Source organism: Phocoena phocoena, chromosome 18 (genome assembly GCF_963924675.1).
Source record: "Phocoena phocoena chromosome 18, mPhoPho1.1, whole genome shotgun sequence".
NCBI lineage: Eukaryota > Metazoa > Chordata > Mammalia > Artiodactyla > Phocoenidae > Phocoena > Phocoena phocoena.
This window is the reverse complement of record NC_089236.1, coordinates 414,824-435,521: the sequence shown is the minus strand read 5'-3', so window position 1 is coordinate 435,521 and position 20,698 is coordinate 414,824. Positions and strand designations below refer to the sequence as shown.

The 20,698-nt window shown below is 40.6% G+C and overlaps 1 protein-coding gene across 1 annotated transcript in view; it reads right to left on the bottom strand.

The window, feature by feature from the left end:
* MPHOSPH8 (M-phase phosphoprotein 8) overlaps positions 1–19,801 on the bottom strand; it is a 48,642-nt gene extending 28,841 nt beyond the window's left edge. The window contains exons 1-2 of the mRNA XM_065896227.1: positions 19,583–19,801; positions 6,852–7,007 (exon numbers count right to left, since the gene is read on the bottom strand). Coding sequence (XP_065752299.1) covers positions 6,852–7,007; positions 19,583–19,801 — 375 coding nt within the window. The remainder of the gene's footprint in view (positions 1–6,851; positions 7,008–19,582) is intronic.
* Between the last annotated feature and the right edge of the window lie 897 nt (positions 19,802–20,698).

Sequence of the window (20,698 nt, the reverse complement as noted above, 5' to 3'; positions counted from 1 at the left end):
AAGAAGCTGTTATAGATTAGAAGAGATTTAGAGATTACTGATGATATACAACATGCAGACCATTTTCACATCCCAATTCAATCAAATCAACAAAGACATGTTTTGTTTTGTTTCTTTGAGACAGCTGGGGGGAACACATTATTAGATAAGAGAAGACATTAAGAAACAAGTGTAAACTTTTTTGGTACGATAATGGTATAGCGGTTATGTTTTCACAATGTCTGTAATTTAATTAAGTTTTGCAGGGTAGAGTGATATGCCATCTGGAGTACTAAAGTATTTGCCTTAAAATACTCCAGCAAATAAAAGGGGAGAGTAGGAGCCGCAGACAGGAAGAATGGCGAAGTCCTGATAGTGACTGGAACTGGGTGATGAATTCTCAAGTCTCACGATACAGCCTTCTGCATTTTTATATGTCCAAATTTTCCTAATAAAATTCTTCAAAAAAGCAAGTTCTTAAAACATAAATCTCATCACACAACTTCCCTCCAAACTTCTGCTGGCCCTTCTACTGCCCAAACGGTTGAGTTTAAATCCAGGTGCATACAAATTTCTTCCCAATTTCTGCCCCAGTGTCACTCCTGCTCCTTTCCAAGTGACAGCTCTGGCACTTCTCACCATTACCCCAAAATCTGTGCTTTTGCAAAACTCTGCATCTTTGTACCTGCCTCCCCTCCTAGGACCCTTGAATTTCTCATCTCTTAGGGCTTCGGCCAAATGACGAATCTTCTGTAATGCACCTTTGATGCTTATCCTCTGACTTTCCACAGCGGCCTCACAGCTGCCCGAGATCGTGTCTCACTCCGTGTTTCAGGTTCCGTCCACCTGGCCCTCCCCTTCATGTACCGTGAGCGCCTTGAAGGCAGAGGCGCATCTTATTCTTCTTCCTCCTAATGACTTACATATGAGAAATGGATTTTTTGAATGAATGAACATGAAATAATTAGCAAACAAGAGGCTGGACTTATCCCTTTCATCAGGTAAAACAACTTAAAAGAAGTCTACAATTCCAAAGACTCTAGCCTGTACACAGAAAGACCCCCGGGTTCCCCCCCCAAATCCACAGCTGGGACCCCACAGCGCGAGGTCAGCCTCCTCTCGGCGCAGCTACTCACTGCCTCCCTGTTGTCTCACCTGGTCCTGGCCACCAGCCAGGCTGCTGGCCCCATGTGGTGGCTGCTGGGTCACCCGTCGGCTGCTGCCCAGCGCAGCTGATTTACAAGGCCGCGTCAGCTTCTGGCGCACAGCGAAGCGATTCAGTTACACCTCCACACTTATGTCCTTTTCCATGATGGTTTATTACGGGTATGCAGACAGTTTCCTGGGCTCTACAGTAGGACCTTGTTGTTTATGCACTCTATAGATGATAGTTTGTATCTGCTAACCCCAAACTCCTAATTCATCCCCACCCCTTCCCCTTTGGTAACCATCAGTTTGTTCTCTATGTCTGTGAGTCTGTTTCTGTTTCATAAATAAGTTCATTTGTGTCATATTTTAGATTCCACATATAAGTGATATTTTATGGTATTTGTCTCTCTGACTTACTTTGCTTAGTATGATCACCTCTAGGTCCATCCATGCTGCTGCAAACGGCATTATTTCATTCTTTTTGATGACTGACTAATACTCCACCGTATACAGGTGCCACATCTTCTGTGTCCATTCACCTGTCCATGGACACTTAGGTTGCTTCATGTCTTGGCTACTGTGAATGGAGCTGCTGCTACCTATCCTAATTCCTCAGTCACCTGGGAAGAGCTCTAACGCTGGCTCCTTAGCACAAAACTTTGAAACAAGACTTTTCCTCTGGTCATTAGACTACTCCCAAGATAGTTACAACCCGTATGTTTTAAATAAATGGGTTGATGCAAATAAATAATATAGCACTTTGGCTTTAGGCTTCAAAATACTCTGTGTGAAATTATTATTTAGCATGTATCAAATGAATCAGTAGGTTAGTTGCACCAGGGTAATCCAGCCCTGGAGTAACTGGCCAGATTGAGTGAAGTCAGGACATAAAAAATAGCTACCATCTGATGAACAGTTGTTTGCCATCAAACAACAGGTATTAGATGATACAAAGGAATTAGTGTTAACTTTTAAAATAACTAAAAAATAGTCGAACAAAATTAAAACCACACATCACAAGTCTGAGTACTTTCAGTATACTAGTAATCTGTCTTCTTACTCATTTTAATAGTTTCACACATAAAATAAACATATTATTTATTATCCAAATTAGGACAACTTTGAAAATGAACGGGACTCTGATCACAGTCACACCAGGTCGACAGGCTTTTAAGCTGGGGCTGGCCCGGGCAGGTCAGGGTCAGTCACCCTGCCCCACCTGCTCAACGCCCAGCCTACAGGAATGGTGATCAATACTGCATGAGGTGTGATGGCAAAACAACTGAACAAGGCACGCACACCCCAGCATCACTGCCTCTACCTAACCACCTCTGGAAACCATGAGCTTTTCAATAGTGCAACCGCTGCTCAAATAACTTTTGGAAGTTCACCCCTGCACTTTTAGAACCATCACCATGCTTTCCTTGGGTACAAAGAGGAGGCGTTACTAGAAATTTTCTTGCATGACATATAGATTCTTATGAAGACAATTCCAAAATAAATAATTTAAAACCATTTTGGGCCATGGAACTATTGGAATAAATGTTTACTTCACAAAATGTACACTCAAAAATAAAGCTTATTTGGGTGCACAAATTCTAATTCATTTTACATTAAGAGTACATATATTTATTATTTTATAGGCAGTATTTAAAAAAGCTATCCTCAGACAAATTTTAAAATAAAGGCAAAACTATCTCCTAGCTGAGTAGCAGGGACACAAATGATTATTAAAAAACACAGTTGTTTGCTGGTTAGAATATGTATTGATAAAAAATTATTTTAAAAGAAAGGCAGGGGCTTCCCTGGTGGCGCAGTGGTTAAGAATCCACCTGGCAGTGCAGGGGACACAGATTTGAGCCCTGGCCTGGGAAGAACCCACATGCCACAGAGCAACTAAGCCCGTGCGCCACAACTACTGAGCCCGCACTCTAGAGCCCGCGTACCACAACTACTGAAGCCTGCACGTCTAGAGCCCATGCTCTGCAGTAAGAGAAGACACCACAATGAGAAGCCCACGCACCACAACGAAGAGTAGCCCCCGCTCACCACAACTACAGAAAGTCTGCAAGCAGCAACAAAGACCCAACACAGCCAAAAATAAAATAAAATAAATAAATTTAAAAAAAAAGAAAGGCAGAAGGCAAAATCCTTTTATATGGTACTACTCTTAAAAGTAAGATCATACATGGACAACTTGTAAGGCCCCTCAAGAGCAAAAGATACATATGATCTGTCTTCATAAAACTGTGACCATTTAAGAGTCTGGCCCATTTAAAACACTCTATATTTACTTGGGGAAGAAAAAAAAAAAGCTATCTCTAAAAAAAGAACCAAAAATGTAAAAACAATAAAGTGTTGCCATGACAGGCCAGCAGAGGTTCTTCTGTGTCATGTGACATCCATCATCAAAGCTCAAGCAGACCAGCGGCCGCCTTGTCCGTAGATTTTCAGTCACTAAAGATGAAGGTCTGGAGTGTCTCACACAAATGAATGTTAAATAGCACCTCAGTTTTTCTTTTTAGCTTCAAATACCCGATGGTCAGCAAAAAGGTAAAAAGGTATCCGAATGCTAAATGACAAAAAGTATTTTAATGAACAAATACCATTTCTGTATCATGTATATTTTCTGGTGAAGAGTATCAACAATCACTTTTTGGGGTATTTTAGAATCCATTCCTAACTTCTGTGATGCTTACTAAGTCCTAAGCAAGCAGTGCTCCCAGATTTAAGTAGATAAACTGACGAATCAAATAGTCTTAAATACTGCTGTAGTAAAACCTCTCCACAAGACAAAGATTTTGGTGAATGGGAAATATCACAGTTTTCACATAGGTAGCAAATGTTTGTTTCTTGCATGAACAGAATGATGACGAGATGAACAAAGCATTTCCTCCTACTGGCTCTCTATTTCTATACCTACAGTGAAAGAATCACAAGAACTTATGAACAGCAAAACTATTTTGCTGGGCTTCCCTGGTGGCGCAGTGGTTGAGAGTCCGCCTGCTGACGCAGGGGACACGGGTTCGTGCCCGGGTCCGGGGGGATCCCACATGCCGCGGAGCGGCTGGGCCCGTGAGACATGGCCGCTGAGCCTGCGCGTCCGGAGCCTGTGCTCCGCAGCGGGAGGGGCCCCGACGGTGAGAGGCCCGCGTACCGCAAAAAACAAAAAAAACTATTTTGCTAAAGTGGGAAAAGGTTAGCTACCAGTGCATTTTTGCCATATGCCTGTCCACTGATACTACTTAATGATTAGGTCAAAAATTCATAGCAGTATAAATACTGGAATACTTTATAAAAGACAGAATTCAGGAGAAAGTTCACCTGACATAAGAAATAGAGGTTTCAGTCTTATAAAAATTCAAAATGTTGTTAGTGCCTAGAATTTTAAGTTACTTATAAAATAGTAAGGATAGCTTAGAAAAAGACACTTCCAAGTGGACAAGTGTCTTCCTAAAACTAGGACAAGGATTAAGAATAAGCCTCAGGGACTTCCCTGGTGGTCCAGTGGTTGAGAATCCACCTTCCAATGCAGGGGAAGTGGGTTCGATCCCTGGTCGGTGAACTAAGATCCCACAGGCCAAAGGACAACTAAGCCCACTCGCCGCAACTACTGAGCACCACAACTAGAGAGAAGCCCATGCACCACAACGAAAGATCCCACATGCCACAATGAAGATCCGGTGAGCCGCAACTAAGACCAGATGCAGCCAAATAAATTAAAAAATTTTTAAAAAAAAGAATAAGCCTCAAACAGACCAGTCGATCAGGAACCATTCTCATTCAGATTGTCATCAATAATTTTAAATCAAGAGAGTTGCAAGTTGGGTTTAACCAGAGCCTTGGTAAAGTGAAAGGGCCAATAAAGCCAGTATTCTATAAGTCAAGACTTCTTGGGAGAAGTTTCAGCAAACTTATCTCACTAATAAAAGCAGGAAAGTTAGCAATAAATTTAAGAAGATTTCAATAAAAATGTCTAAATTTTGAGAGTAATATGAACCAATCACTTAGTAAGACAGGTGCATTTGTATTTGTATAGTGTTTTTAGTGAAAGAAATAGGGAAGGAGGGAGAAGGCACCCATTCTAGAAAAGTGAAGTATAACTGCAGCAAAAAACTAAAGAAAACATTCTCTAATCTGAACTCATCTTGTAAAGGATTTCCTTTACAAAAATTTTAAAAGTACTGAAGGTTTTGCTTAGTAATTTAAAAACTGTATTTATTAAAGACCCTGCCACTACAGCATACAATTAAAAAACTGGTAATTCCACTCTTCTAAATGGATTTCAAACTACAGCCCAAACCAAAAGAAAACCTACCATAGTGGTTAAGAGTGTGGCTGCCTGTCTCTGTCACTACTAATGGGTGAATCTGGGCTGGCACTGAACTCACCTAAGCCTCCGTTTTCTCATCTTAATCCATGAAAGTGCTGGCCCAGAATTTGGCACAGACAGAGGACACGTGCTGGGTGAGCAGAAGCTGCCTCTATCACGGCTATTATTGTTAACAACCACTACACACAGTCAAGTCCCAATACTGTTTTTGTCATTTAAAAAATACTAAGTATGTAGTTGAAACTCAAATTGTAGGGAAAGAAGGGATCAATATTCAGCCCTTAAAAAATAACTTCAACAACTAAGACTCGTTATTGTGAGCAATTTTCACTATATAGTTCTAAGTTCAAGAACCTCTGTCAGTATTCTAAAAAATGATAATTATTTCTAATGAAAAAGAAAACTAAAAGCAAAAGCAGTAAGTTGAATTAGAGTCAGTTCAATTTATAAATAGAAGCTATAAATGAAACTTACAAAGAAAAGTAAAATGGGAAATTCTTAGAAGATTCATAAATAAAGCCAATTCAATAATGTGTGGAATATGAGAATCAAGGATAAAACAATGGACAAATCCATAGAAGGAAACTCTTAAACCAAGTTTGTGCATTAGTTTTAATGTTATCCCACTTTAGACCACCATCAAGTCTTTTTTCAAACTGCTGATGATAGAAGTTTAACTCATCTGAGTTCCTTTGAATTCTTTATCCTTCCTTACCACCAACAAGAGCTACTAAAAAACCATAAAGTGGTTAAAAATTGAAGTGGAAAAAGAAAAGAAAAACAGAAGACCCGGAGATAATCAGACCTGTGAATAATCTGAAACGGATTAAAATTTATAGCTTTATAAAGTGATCTAAGAATTGTTTGAATTAGCAGGAAAGTCAGACTTAGAAATATGTTAATAATGCTGATTAAATATGAGTATGTGTTGTATTTGTAATAGTAACATAAATTTTCCTCAGGTATACAGAAACATGATGAATATGACCATATTTAATGTGACCATAGTTAATAACACTATGATGAATAGCATAAAAAATATTCCTCAGGTATACAAAAACATGATGCTCACATCATGGACAAACAAGTAAAGTTTCAACACATCTCTTCTCCCCACTATCATCTTACTCTTAACTTAAAGGAAAATAACAACATGCCCCAACTATACCTGTATGTCACCTGCAATCACAGCTTGGCTACAGAAAAAAGAGCCTGGCAAAAATCAATGAAAGCGTTCTATGAGAATCAATTGGCTATACAGAACTTACAATAGGAATGTTGTATATTTTATTATTATTTGTAAATTCCTTACTATACATTCTGTATATTATTAAAATTTATAATAAACTTATTATACTAAAAACACCCACTATGAGATAAAACATAATACCTGGACATCCTTCTTCACTGGTTTAGCTTTGTTATCCGCAACTTTCTTCCTAAATTCAAGAAGAACTTCTTTACAGTCCTCAAGGTGAACCTCAGGCTCCCAGGTATCATCATCTGATGTGTATCCTTTCCATCGAACTTTATAAACGATCTTGCCCTGTTATATAAATTAAAGACAGGCAAATAAAGGATATTAGATTTGACTATAGTTCCAAAGCCATACAGTTGCTGAGAATACATGAACCAACCTGAAATGGAGATTAAAATCATGGTAAAGACTGTTCATCTCCTGAGATCATTTGTGAATTCCTTAAAATACACAATGAAAGTCCATCCGATCTAAGTACAGCTGTAGCTTCTCCCTCTGAGGGCAAGTGCTTACTGTAGTGGAATAATAAAATATCAGTCATATTTTAATCTGTCCCCTCCGAATGTGAATCAGCCTAAAAGCCTCTCTTAAAATGTTCTCTGCAAGACATGAGAAGCTGGTAATTGTAACAGTTTCTGGGGAGAAGGAAGGAAGGAGAGTCAATCTTCAATCTATTTTGCACGTATTACTTTTCACTTAATAACTAATTTTTAAATTAAATAACCACAATAAAACAAATGTAAAAAGAATGTTCATCTCCTGAAGCAAGTGGCAAAAACAAAAACAAAAACAGTATCACACCAAAAGCAAAAGCAACAAAAGCAAAAGTAAACAAGTCATACTACATCATACTAAAAAGTTTCTACACAGCAAAGGAAACCATTAATAAAATGAAAAGGCAACCTACTGAGTGGGAAGATATTTGCAAATCATATATCTGAGAGTCAATATCCAGAATACACAAAAAACTGATACAAGTAAAAAGCAAAAAACAATCTGATTTAAAAATGGGCAGAACTGAACAGTTTTCCAAAGAAGACATACAGATGGCCAACAGATAGCTAAAAAGATGCTCAACATCACTAATTATTAGAGGAATGCAAATCAAAACCACAATGAGTTGTCACCTCACACCTGTTAGAATGGCGATTATCAAAAACAGAAGAAATATCAAGTGCTGACGAGGATGTGGAGAAAAAGACCTCTTTTTTGCACTTTTGGGTGAGACTGTAAATTGGTATAGCCACTAAGAAAAACAGTATGGAAGACCCTCAAAAAATTAAAAACAGAACTACCATATGATTCAGCAATCCCACTTCTGGGTATTTATCAAAAGAAAATGAAAATACTAACTGGAAAAGATATATGTACCCCCATGTTCACCGCAGCATTAGTTACAATAGCCAAAAAGTGGAAACAATCCAAGTGACCATCAATAAATGAATACAGAAAATGCAGTATGTATATATAGACACACACCTATATATCTCATACATATATAATCATATACATCACACATATATGTATGTACACACACACACAGAGTATTATTCAGCCATTAAAAAAAAGAATGAAGTCTTGCCATATGCAACAACATGGATGGACCTCAAGGGACTTACGATAAGTGAAATAAGCCAGAGAAAGATAAACACTACATGATCTCACTTACACATGTAATATAAAAAGAAAAACAGGGCTTCCCTGGTGGCACAGTGGTTAAGAAATCCGCCTGCCAATGCAGGGGATGCGGGCTCGAGCCCTGGTCCAGGAAGATCCCACATGCCGCGGAGCAACTAAGCCCGTGAGCCACAACTACTGAGCCTGCGCTCTAGAGCCCGAGAGCCACAACTACTAAGCCCGCATGCCTAGAGCCCGTGCTCCTCAACAAGAAAAGCCACCACAGTGAGAAGCCCGCGCACTGCAAGGAAGAGTAGTCCCAGCTTGCTGCAACTAGAGAAAGCCCCCACGCAGCAACTAAGACCCAAGGCAGCCAAAAATAAATAAATAAATAAATTTTTAAAAAGAAAAGAAAAACAAACAAACAAACAAAAAAACCCAAGCTCACAGATACAGAAAGCAGACTGGTGGTTGCCAGAGGCAAGGGTGGGGGTGGGAAATGGGTGAGGGGGTCAAGAGGCACAAACTTCCAGTTACAAAATAAATGTCACGGGGATGTAATAAATGTACAGCATGTGACCATAGTTAATAATACTGTACTGCATATTTGAAAGTTGCTAAGAATGCAGATCTTAAAAATTCTCACCACAAGAAAAACATTTTTAGATGTTAACTAGACTTACTGTGGTGATCATTTCACAATGTATACAAATATCAAATCATTATGTTGTACACCTAAAGCTATTATAATGTTATATATAATGTCAATAATACCTCAATTTTTTTTTTTTTTTTGCGGTACGCGGGCCTCTCTCTGTTGTGGCCTCTCCCGTTGCAGAACACAGGCTCCGGACGCGCAGGCTCAGCGGCCGTGTCTCACGGGCCTAGCCGCTCCGCGGCATGTGGGATCCCTCCAGACCCAGGCACGAACCCGTGTCCCCTGCATCGGCAGGCGGACTCTCAACCACTGCACCACCAGGGAAGCCCAATACCTCAATTTTAAAAAAATTAAAATAAACAAACAAATAAAACCACAATACCATCAATCCATTTTTTTAATAAACCAAAGACTGAGGTCTTTTTCTGATTATATAAGCAATGTGCAGTCTTTGAAAATCAATGAGAAAGAGGAAAAAACAAACAAAAGTCACCTCAAAATACTGATAACAATTTGATCTATTTCCTTCACCTTTTGCATTTATAAGTATATATTTAATGTATATATACTTAAAACACTGGGATACTATCAGTTTTATCTTGCTTTCTCACTGATATATCAAACATTTCTTGCTTTAATATCTTCCAGAAACATTTTTAGTGACTGAACATTATTCCATCATATAAATACAACAAAAAATACATGGGCTTCCCTGGTGGCGCAGTGGTTGAGAGTCCGCCTGCCGATGCAGGGCACGCGGGTTCGTGCCCCAGTCCGGGAAGATCCCACATGCCGCAGAACGGCTGGGCCCGTGAGCCATGGCCGCTGAGCCTGCGCGTCCGGAGCCTGTGTTCCGCAACGGGAGAGGCCACAGCAGTGAAAGGCCTGCGTACCGCAAAAAAAAAGAAAAAAAAAGAAAAAAAAAAAAAAGAGTAGTACAACTGAAATCCAAACCCAGGACCTGGGCTGCATGCAGAAAGTCAGCCCACACTGTGAAGGCAATACGTGTAAATGCCAAAGGCAGATGCGGGTAACACGTTCTAGTGAGTTCCCAAGAAGGAAGATCACTGTCTTTGAGAGAAGGAAAGTTTTTTAAGAGAATGAGGTCACATTTCTACCACGACAAAGAACACCAACTCTAAGACCCCAAATTGTCTCTCAGCCTACAAAGTCTAAAATGTTTACTATATGGCAATTTACAAAAAAAGTTCTGCCATATTCCACATCCACTTACAAAATTATCATTAAGCCATTTACATTTTTTCTTTGAAAAATTACCTGCTATGTTCCCACTTTCACCACTGCTATTCAACGTTGTACTGGAAGTTCTAGCCAGAGCAATCAGGTAAGAAAAAGCTATAAAATGCATCCAGGTTGGAAAGGAAGAAATGAAACTATATTCATGGATGTTATGATTCTATTTATAAAAAAATCCCAAAGAATACACAAGAAAGTAACCAGATCTAATAAATGAACTCAGCAAAGTTGCAGGGTACAATACACACAAAAATTAATTGTTTCTATACATCTGAAATGCCCAAACCAAAAATGAAATTAAGAAAGCAATTCCATTTACAATAGCATCTAAAGTATAAAATACTCAAGAATAAACTTAGCTAAGGACATAAAAGACTTGCATACTAAAAACTACAAAACACTGCTGAAAGAAATTAGAGAAGATACAAGTAAATGGAAAGACATCTGTGTTCTTTGGTAGGAAGACTTAATACTGTTAAGATGTCAACACTACCAAGGTGACCTCAGGTCCCTATCAAAATTCCAATAGGCTCGTTTGCAAAGGTAGTAAAGACAAACCACAAATTCATATGGAATTGGAAGAAGTCCTGAATAGGCAAAACAATCTTGAAAAAGAACAAATTTGGAGGACTCACACTTCTTGATTTCTAATTTTACTACAGAGCCACAATAATCAAAACAGTATGGTGCTGGCATAAGAACAGATACATGGAGTCCAGAAATAAACCCACACATCTAAGGCCAACTGATATTTGATAAAGGTGCCAAGTCCAATGAACAGGGACACAAATTGTGCTGGGACAACTGGATTTTCACATATGAAAGAATGAAGTTAAATTCCCTATCTCACACCATACACAAAAATTAACTCAGAATAGATCAAAGACCTAAATTTAAAAGCTAAAACCATAAAATTCTTAGAAGAAAACACAGGGGTAAATCTTCAGGACCTTGGATTTGACAATGAATTCTTGGATACAGGCATACCTAAGAGATATTGTGAGTTTGGCTCCAGACCACTGCAATAAATATCACAATAAAGCAGGTCACACAATTTTTTCGGTTTTGCAGTGCATATAAATGTTATGTTTATATTTATACCTTGGTCTACTGAGTATGCAGTAGCATTATCTAAGAAAACAATGTACCTACCTTAATTAAAAAACACTTCATTGCTAAAAAATGCTAACCATCATCTGAGTCTCCAGTGAGCGGTAATCTTTTTGCCATAGTAACATCAAAAATCACTGGTCACAGATCACCATAACAAATATAGAAATAATGAAAAAGTGTGAAATATTGTGAGAATTACCAAAATGTGACACAGAGACATGAAGTGAGCATGTATATATGAAGTGAGCAAGGTATATATATAACATCAAAAGCCCAAACAAAAGAAAAAAATAGGTAAAATAACTTCATCAAAAACAAAAACTTTTGTGCGTCAAAGGACATTATCAATAGAGTGAAAAGGAAACCCATGTAACTGGAGAGAATATTTCCAAATGACATCTCATAAGGGATCAACATCCAGAATATATTTTTTTAAAAAAACTCCTCCAACCCCAAAACGAGACAACACAGTTAAATTAAAAATGGACAAAGGGGGGCTTCCCTGGTGGCGCAGTGGTTGGGGGTCCGCCTGCCGATGCAGGGGACACAGGTTTGTGCCCCGGTCCGGGAAGATCCCACATGCCACGGAGCGGCTAGGCCCATGAGCCGTGGCCACTGGGCCTGAGCGTCCAGAGCCTGTGCTCCGCAACAGGAGAGGCCACAACAGTGAGAGGCCCGTGTAACGAAAAAAAAAAAAAAAAAAAAAAAATGGACAAAGGAAAGACATGAATAGACATTTCTCCAAGAAGATATACCAACGACCAATAACACATGGAAAGATGCTCAACATCATTAGTCCTTTGGGAAACGCAAATTTTAAAACCACAAGTTACTACCTCACACCCACTAGGTCAAACAAAAACACAGAAAGTAACAAGTGTTGGTGAGGATGTGGAGAAATGAGAACGTTCTCACATTGATGGTGGGAATCTGAAATGGTACAACTGCTGTGGAAAACAGTTTAGCAACTCCTCAAAAAGTTAAACAGAATTACCTCATAATCCAGTAATTCTTCTCCAAGGTATATACCCAAAAGAACTGAAAACAGAGACTCAAACAGATATCTGAACACACATTTCAGGGCAGCATTATTCACAATAGCTAAAAAGTGGGAAACAACCCAAACAAACAATCAACAGATGAATATATAAACAAAATGGGGTGTACACATATAATGGATTATTCAGCCTTAAAAGGGAAGGAAATTCTAACACATGCTACAATATGGATGAACCTTAAAAAACATTATGCTAGGTGAAATAAGCCAGACACAGAAGGAAAATGCTGAACTGGCCAAAAAGTTCGTTCTGTAAAAACCCAAATGAACTTTTTGGCCAACCCAGTATTTATGATTCCATTTATATGAAGTACCTAGAATAGGGAAACTCATGAAGACAGAAAGGAGAATAGTGGCTGCCAGGGGCTGAGGGGAGGGAGAAGACGGAATTAGTATTTAATGGGTACAGAGTTTCAGCTTGGGAAGATGGAAGAGTTCCAGAGCTGGATGGTGATGATGACTGCACATCAGTGTGGATGTACTTAATGCCACTGAACCACACACTGAAAAATGGTTGAAATGAAAAAGTTTAAGATACACATATAAAATCATATATATAAACTACATCAACAATATTTTAGAGTTACCTGTTGTATCTTTTGCCCATTTTCTTGCTCATTTATGAGAATTTTTCTCTTTAATACTTCTTTTTTTTGGCCTTGCCACGCGGCTTGCGGGATCAGTTCCCCCACCAAGGATTGAACCCGGGCTACGGCAGCGAAAGTGCCAAGTCGTAACCATTGGACTGCCAGGGGATTCCCTCTCTTTTTAATACTTGATGGCTATTAAATCTTTGTCATATATATTCTAAATTCTTGCTTTTCCAGATTTCTGATTTTTCTTTTCTGCTCAATACCCAATCTCACTGGGAAGCAAGAACATACTCATGCAATAGTCTTCTGCACGAAGTGCAGAGCACCATTCTAGCTATACTCTTAACACTTGTCTGATTTTATTCACACAACCACCAAGGCAATAAACTTTCGAAACTGACTGCCAACCACTGTTCCCTCCCATTGCACCCTTCCATCATGCCCACACTGCCTTTCAATCATTCTGCCATCTGTAGAAAGACCAAGCATTAGCATCTAACAGGATTAGAAACTAAGAAATAGTGGGAAAAGAGTAGCCTCTTAACTTTCAGAAATAATCCTGAAAATCTTTATAATTTTAAAATAATAATTAAGAGTCTATGTTGGGAATTCCCTGGCAGTCTAGTGGTTAAGACTCCGAGCTTCCACTGCACAGGGCGTGGGTTTGATCCGTGGTCAGGGAACTAAGATCCTGCATGGTGGCCCCCCCCCCCCAAAAAAAGAAAGAGAAAGCATGTCAGTTTAACAGTTCAGCTGTATAACTGGGGGCAGGGCAGTGATTATAACAACTGAAAATGCATGCGTATGCTTTTTAGCAAAACAGTGTGGAAAGAGAAAACTATTAATACACAACCTTGTAAGAGCTTCTATGAAGGCGCAGTTAAAACTGGAGATAAACCAAGGTGAGAGAGCGGCTTGCTTAGGTCCTCGTGGCGGCACTCCTGCTCTTGGCACAAATACCACAGGAGAAGTTACACTGCTACAGGGGAGTGGAGGGATGCCTGAATGTACCCAACACCAGGACTCAGAGACCAAAGATCCTTATCTGTGGGCCACCTTAGTTTTGTGTGCATAAAAATAGTGCTAAATGTGTTACTCAAAGTTGCTTTTAAAAAACACTATTTACTTTCAAATGGGCCAGAAAAAAATGTATATAAATAAAGAGAGAAAAAAATAAAGCCAATATCAACAACTGGGGGATCTGGGTAAAGGCGTATGGGAGATTCTACACAATTCTTGCAACTTTTCTGATGATTAAAAAAAAAAAAGGCAGTAATGAACACATATAAATTTAATACTTGTTATCAATTAGGTTTGATCTAGTCAATGAGAATGAGGGAGTATTAACAATCATTCTCAAGTACAAGGAATACATCTCAATTTTAGCTCCAGATTTAACTGACTGATAATTGTTAACAGCCTTCATTTCAGCAGTTTTGCTTCATTCATTTATTCAACAAATATTTACTGAGGGTCACTATGTGTATAGCAGTATACAAAACAAATGAAAACCTGAATTACATGTTTTTTTATAAGGCTAATGTCAACCCAAATATCGCCCAAGACTTTGCTGTATATTAAGAAATTTCATGATAGCCCTGGGATCTATAAACTTATCTTCAAAATTCCCCAAATGTCTATTTTCTTGGTAGCCACATTTTCTTTTCGCTTAATCAGTGGGACATCCTCTTATCCTCTTAGGTTGTATATACTAGATAATTAGCTAAAAATTTTTGTTGGGCTTCCCTGGTGGCACAGTGGTTAAGAATCCGCCTGCCAATGAAGGGGACACGGGTTCGAGCCCTGGTCTGGGAAGATCCTACATGCCACGGAGCAACTAAGCCCATGCGCCACAACTACTGAGCCTGTGCTCTAGACCCACGAGCCACAACTACCGAGCCCGTGTGCCACAACTACTGAAGCCCGCGCGCCTAAAGCTCATGCTCTGCAACAAGAGAAGTCACCACAATGAGAAGCTGGCGCACTGCAACGAAGACCTAATGCAGCCAAAAATAAAAAATAAATTTATAAAAAAGAAAAAGCAGAAATAAATGAAATAATAAAGAAATATATAATCTAACACTAAAAAAGGGTAACATCACAACAAACTTTGGTTTATTCTATGAACACAAAGTTGATTTAACATTAGGAAATCAATGTAGTTTATCACATTAGTGATATAAGGGAGAAAAATTATGTGATCATCTTAACAGATGCAGGAAAAAATTTAATAAAATTCAACATCCTTTCGCAATAAAAGTATTTAGCAACTAGAAATAAATGGAATTTCTTTAACAAAGGGTAAATACACAAAAATTAATTGTATGAGCAACAAATAAGACAATGAAACTTTTCAAAAGACCATTTACCACTGCATCAAAAATATCAATTATACCTAAAAATCAACTTACTAAGACCTCAACACAGAAAGCTATAAAACATTATTGAAAGAAATTAAATTGATCCTAAATTTACCCACAGATTCAATGCGAATCCCAATAAAAATTCAAAGTTTTTAATGTGTGCAAGGAAATTGACAAGTTGATTCTAAAATTTATAAGGCATTATTAAAGAATAGACAGATTTGTTCAATGAAACCTGATCCCTACATTACACTATACACAAAATCAATTCCAAGTGAAATGTAAATATAAAATCTGAAAGGCAAAACAACAGAGCTTTCAGAAAAAAAAAAAAAAAAGAGAATATTTAGGGTAGGGAAAGATTTCTCAAACCAGACATAAAAAGCACTCAACATTGGGCTTCCCTGGTGGCGCAGTGGTTGGGAGTCCGCCTGCCGATGCAGGGGACACGGGTTCGTGCCCGAGTCCGGGAGGATCCCACGTGCCGCGGAGTGGCTGGGCCCACGCGTCTGGAGCCTGTGCTCCGCGACGGGAGAGGCCACAACGGTGAGAGGCCCGCGTACCGCAAAAAAAAAAAAAAAAAGCACTCAACATCAAGACAAAGATTAAGTTTTTCTACATTAATCATATGAATTTCTACTGACCAAAAAAGACACAGTAGGAAAAGAGATATACATGACATCACCCACAAAGGATTTGAATCTAGAATACAACAAATTGATAAAGAAAGACAAAGTAGAAAGAGATCTGAACAGGCACTTCATAAAAGATAACCAAATGACCAAAAAATAAGTATTGGGTTAGCCAAAAAGTCCGATTTTTGGCCAACCCAATATATGAAAAGATGCTCAATGATTTCAACACTGATTACTAGCACAGAATCCAGAGAAATATAAATTATAAGTAGGAAATACCATCAGATACCCCACCAGTACTGGCTAAAAGTATAAAGACTGACAATATCAAGCACCGATAGGATGCTTAACAAAAGGAATTCTCATAAAACATTAGCAGTAGTGTAAACTGGTACAACCAATTTCAAAAACAGTTTCCACTTAAAGCTGAAGACACATGCATCCTGTCTGAACAATTCCACTCCTAGGTGTACACAACCAAGAGAAACATTTGTGCACAATACACCAGGAGACGTGTTCAATAAAGTTCACAGAAGCATTATTCACAATAACCAAAAACTGGAAACCCAAATGCCCATCAACAGTAGAAAAGAGAGACTGTAATATGTTCATACAACTGAATACAGCTGACCCTTTAAAAACATGGGTTTGAACTGCGGGGTCTACCTATATGCAGATATTTTTCAATAAATATATTGGAAAATTTGGACTTCCCTGGTGGCACAGTGGCTAGGAGTCTGCCTGCCAATGCAGGGGACACGGGTTCGAGCCCTGGTCCGGGAAGATCCCACATCTCTTTTGATGTCCATTTGATGTTTCACTTTTGATGCTGCGGAGCAACTAAGCCCGTGCACCACAACTACTGCGCCTGCACTCTGGAGCCCGTGAGCCACAACTACTGAGCCCATGTGCCACAACTACTGAAGCCCACACGCCTAGAGCCCGTGCTCCACAAGAGAAGTCACTGCAATGAGAAGCCCACACACCGCAATGAAGAGTAGCCCCCGCTCACCACAACTAGAGAAAGCCTACGTGCAGCAACAAAGACCCAACACAGCCAATATATATATATATATATATGTATATATGAAAATTTTTTGGAGATTTCCGACAATCTGAAAGAAGTCACAGACGAAACACATAGCCATAAGTACTGAAATGATTAAGCAAAAGGTATGCAATGAATGCATAAAGTATATGTAAATACTGGTCGATCATCACAAAGACATAAGGTGTGTGATATTTAATGTAAAATTAATGTGTTAGTTTTCTTAACGTTTTATAACTTTGCTTTCAAAGAATTATATTACCATATTCTTTTCTAATTGGAGAAAGTGAGTATTAGATTATTACAGGTAAGTGACTTCTTTAAAAATGTAATAATGTTTCTGATACTGTACTATGAATATGACTGTAATACCATACGCCACAAAAATTTTCTAACAATTCATTCATTAGTGTCTAGGCTAGGCTACTGGGAAGCAATTTTATCGATTACACTAGGCTACCATAAAGTATGAATCAATAAACTTTTTCACATTATCTTTTCATTTTTGATGTCCAGTGCTGGTAATACATATAACATCTACAGTGTTTTGTATCATATAAGACAATATTGATGTAGGTTCTGACAAGCAATTCATCTCATAAACAGAAGATGTATACTTAGGGTGTAAATTACTGTAAATATATTTTCTCTTCCTTCTGATTTTTAAAATATTTTCTTTTTAGTTTACTTTTTAATTAAGGATACAGTATACAATACACATAATATACAAAATATGTGTTAACTGACTGTTTCTACTATGGGTAAGACTTCCCCTTCTGGTAGAAGGCTATTAGTTAGGTTTTGGGGGAGTTTCTAAGTGGCTTTTCAGCTGTACAGGGGTCAGGCACCCCTAGGCCCCAAGTTGTCTGAGGGCCAACAACTATGCAGCAATGAAAAGGAAAGAAACTATAGCTCCAACAACATGGAATAAATCTCACAAAGATATTGTTGAGCAAAAAATGCAGACACACACCAAACAAATATAGTGAGATTCCATTTAAATGAAAGAAAAAAAATTTTTTTAATGTGGGGCCTTAGGTACAGTGCCTACAGTTCTTTGGAACTGGCAAAATTGAATATTGTAAAAGAAGTGAATCAACAATTCTGAAGATATTACCCTCCTAACCAAATATTTTCTGAATATCTTTCACCTGCCAAGCACTGTGTTAAACGCAGGTGATACACCTATCACCTCAAGGTGCTTACAAGGTATCTGGGAAAATTATACATAGAAATGTCTCTATCTTTACTGCAACTAACAATAAGATTGATGACGCTGGATTTCGGTTATTTATTCCCCACTGTACAGGAGAATGCTCCGGACGCGCAGGCTCAGCGGCCATGGCTCACGGGCCCAGCCGCTCCGCGGCATGTGGGATCTTCCCGGACCGGGGCACGAACCCGTGTCCCCTGCATCGGCAGGCGGACTCTCAACCACTGCGCCACCAGGGAAGCTCCAGGAAAATCTTTAATGTCAGCAACTGTGTATGCTACAACTCATCTCTATATCCTCAGGACCTAACACAGCACCTACCCATGCAGTAGTTGAAAACAAAAAAAGGCTGCTGAATGAATGGACAAAAAAAATTAATATAAGGTAGCGTATGACAAATGGGAAATAACAGACAATAAAAAGAACACAGGGGGACTTCCCTGGTGGAGCAGTGGTTGAGAGTCCGCCTGCCGATGCAGGGGACACGGGTTCGTGCCCCGGTCTGGGAAGATCCCACATGCCGCGGAGCGGCTGGGCCCGTGAGCCATGGCCGTTGAGCCTGCGCGTCCGGAGCCTGTGCTCCGCAACGGGAGAGGCCACAGCAGTGAGAGGCCCGCGTACCAAAAAAATAAATAAATAAATAAAAAGAACACAATATACAGAACGACCACCGTGTAGGGCCTTTGGTCATCTTACACCTATTTACTAAAACAGATTATTTTCCCATTGCCCATCCTCCCACCCTCTCACCTTCCCCCAGCCTCCAGCCCACAATTCATTCACTCAATCTGATATACACAAAGCAATCACGGCATGCTAGGCACTGGGTTAAAGTGCCAGCGATAACAAATTAATAAAAAGCATAGTCTACCAAAGGAGCCTACAATCTAGCAGGAGACAAACATGTAAAGAACGATAAGCTTGAAGGGCATAAATGGGGAAGCACCACACTCTGCGGGGACCAGGGTGAAACACGGCTTTCACAGAGACACTGAGCGGGAAGCGCCGGGCAGGGCGCGGCGAGGAACTCAAGGCTCCTGCGAGGCTGCTGGCACACGCCGCACAGGGAGAGCGGGCGAGGATGCTCAGGCCCTCAGACCCGAGACGCCGTCCCCCGGGGATGGGGATGGGGATGGGGATGGGGATGGGGATGGCGCGGACGGGGCCTAAGAAGGAAGCCTCCTCTCAATGTCCCCGCGCCGTGGACGTCCGTCTACACCGCCTCCAGCGCCTCCGGAGCGGGCAGCACCACCCCGGCCGCGCCGACCGCCGCGCGTGAGCCTCCCCCCGGCCTAGGCCCCGCACGTACCCCATCGATCTTCATGTCCAGGATTTTCTCCACCTCGAACACATCCTCGCCGTCATCCTCACTGTCCCCGACGGCCTCCGCTCCTTTCGCGACCGCGTCCTTCTCTTTGCCTACCGCTCCTCCTCCCTCTCCTTCGACTCCGAGCGACTTGCCACTGCCGTCGGCACCCGATCCAGGAACTGCAGCCGCGGTCGCCCCCTCCGCCTCCGCCGCAGCCATAACGGAGCTCTGCCAGCCGCGGGGAGAACGGTTGCGACGCGCGCCCCGCGCTCGGCCCCGAACCCCCGCCAGCAGGATACCGCTGACTAGAAAACACCAATGGCGGGCTCGGGACCCCAGAGCGACGCGCGCGCACAACAATCACGTCAGGCGGGCGCGCCGGAGCCCCGCACCACCCACAGGAAGCGGGTGGGGTGGCCGAGAGGGGGTGCCCCGGGCGGAAGGAAGAGCAGGCCGATGGAGGCGCTAGGAGAGGCCGCGGTGTGGCGCCGGTGGGCGGGGCTTGAGGAGCGTGGGCGGGGTGTGGGCTGAGGGGAAGAGAGCCGCGGAGCGGAGGCTGCACTGTAGCGCTAGTGGGCGGGGATTGCGGAACTTGGGCGAGAAGTGGGCGGGGCGAGAGGGTCAGCGCGCAGGGTCAGGTTCTCTTCGTGCCGCCCGCTGCCCAGAGCAGGTGACCCTTATCTGGGTGATTTTGATTCGATTAACGCCTGTGAAGGATCCAATCAAACACAGCTCATAGTGCTGTTATATTTTAGGGAGTGCTGTTTAAAGATAAGGAAAACATTTATTTTCCAATTTCTAGTAGGGTTTGGTTTTGTTTTGTTAATTCCCGCTGAGAAAAATCAGAGGAGGTGATAAAAGTAATTTGTACACGTTATGAATGATTGACAAAAATAGTCACCCCTCAAAGTGAATTGTCGCCCAGAGTTGCTAGGTGAAATATTTCTCAGTTTGAATTGCAAATAAGCAAATAAAGTCTTTGTAGCAGCGAGCTTTTTATTTAACAGTGAACTTTGTCGACTGAAAATAAATGCACAAGGTGAGAGTTGCGAGTTGGGTTTTATTTGGGGCAAAATGAAAGCTATGTCCAGGGCACAGCGCCTCAGCAGCTCAGGG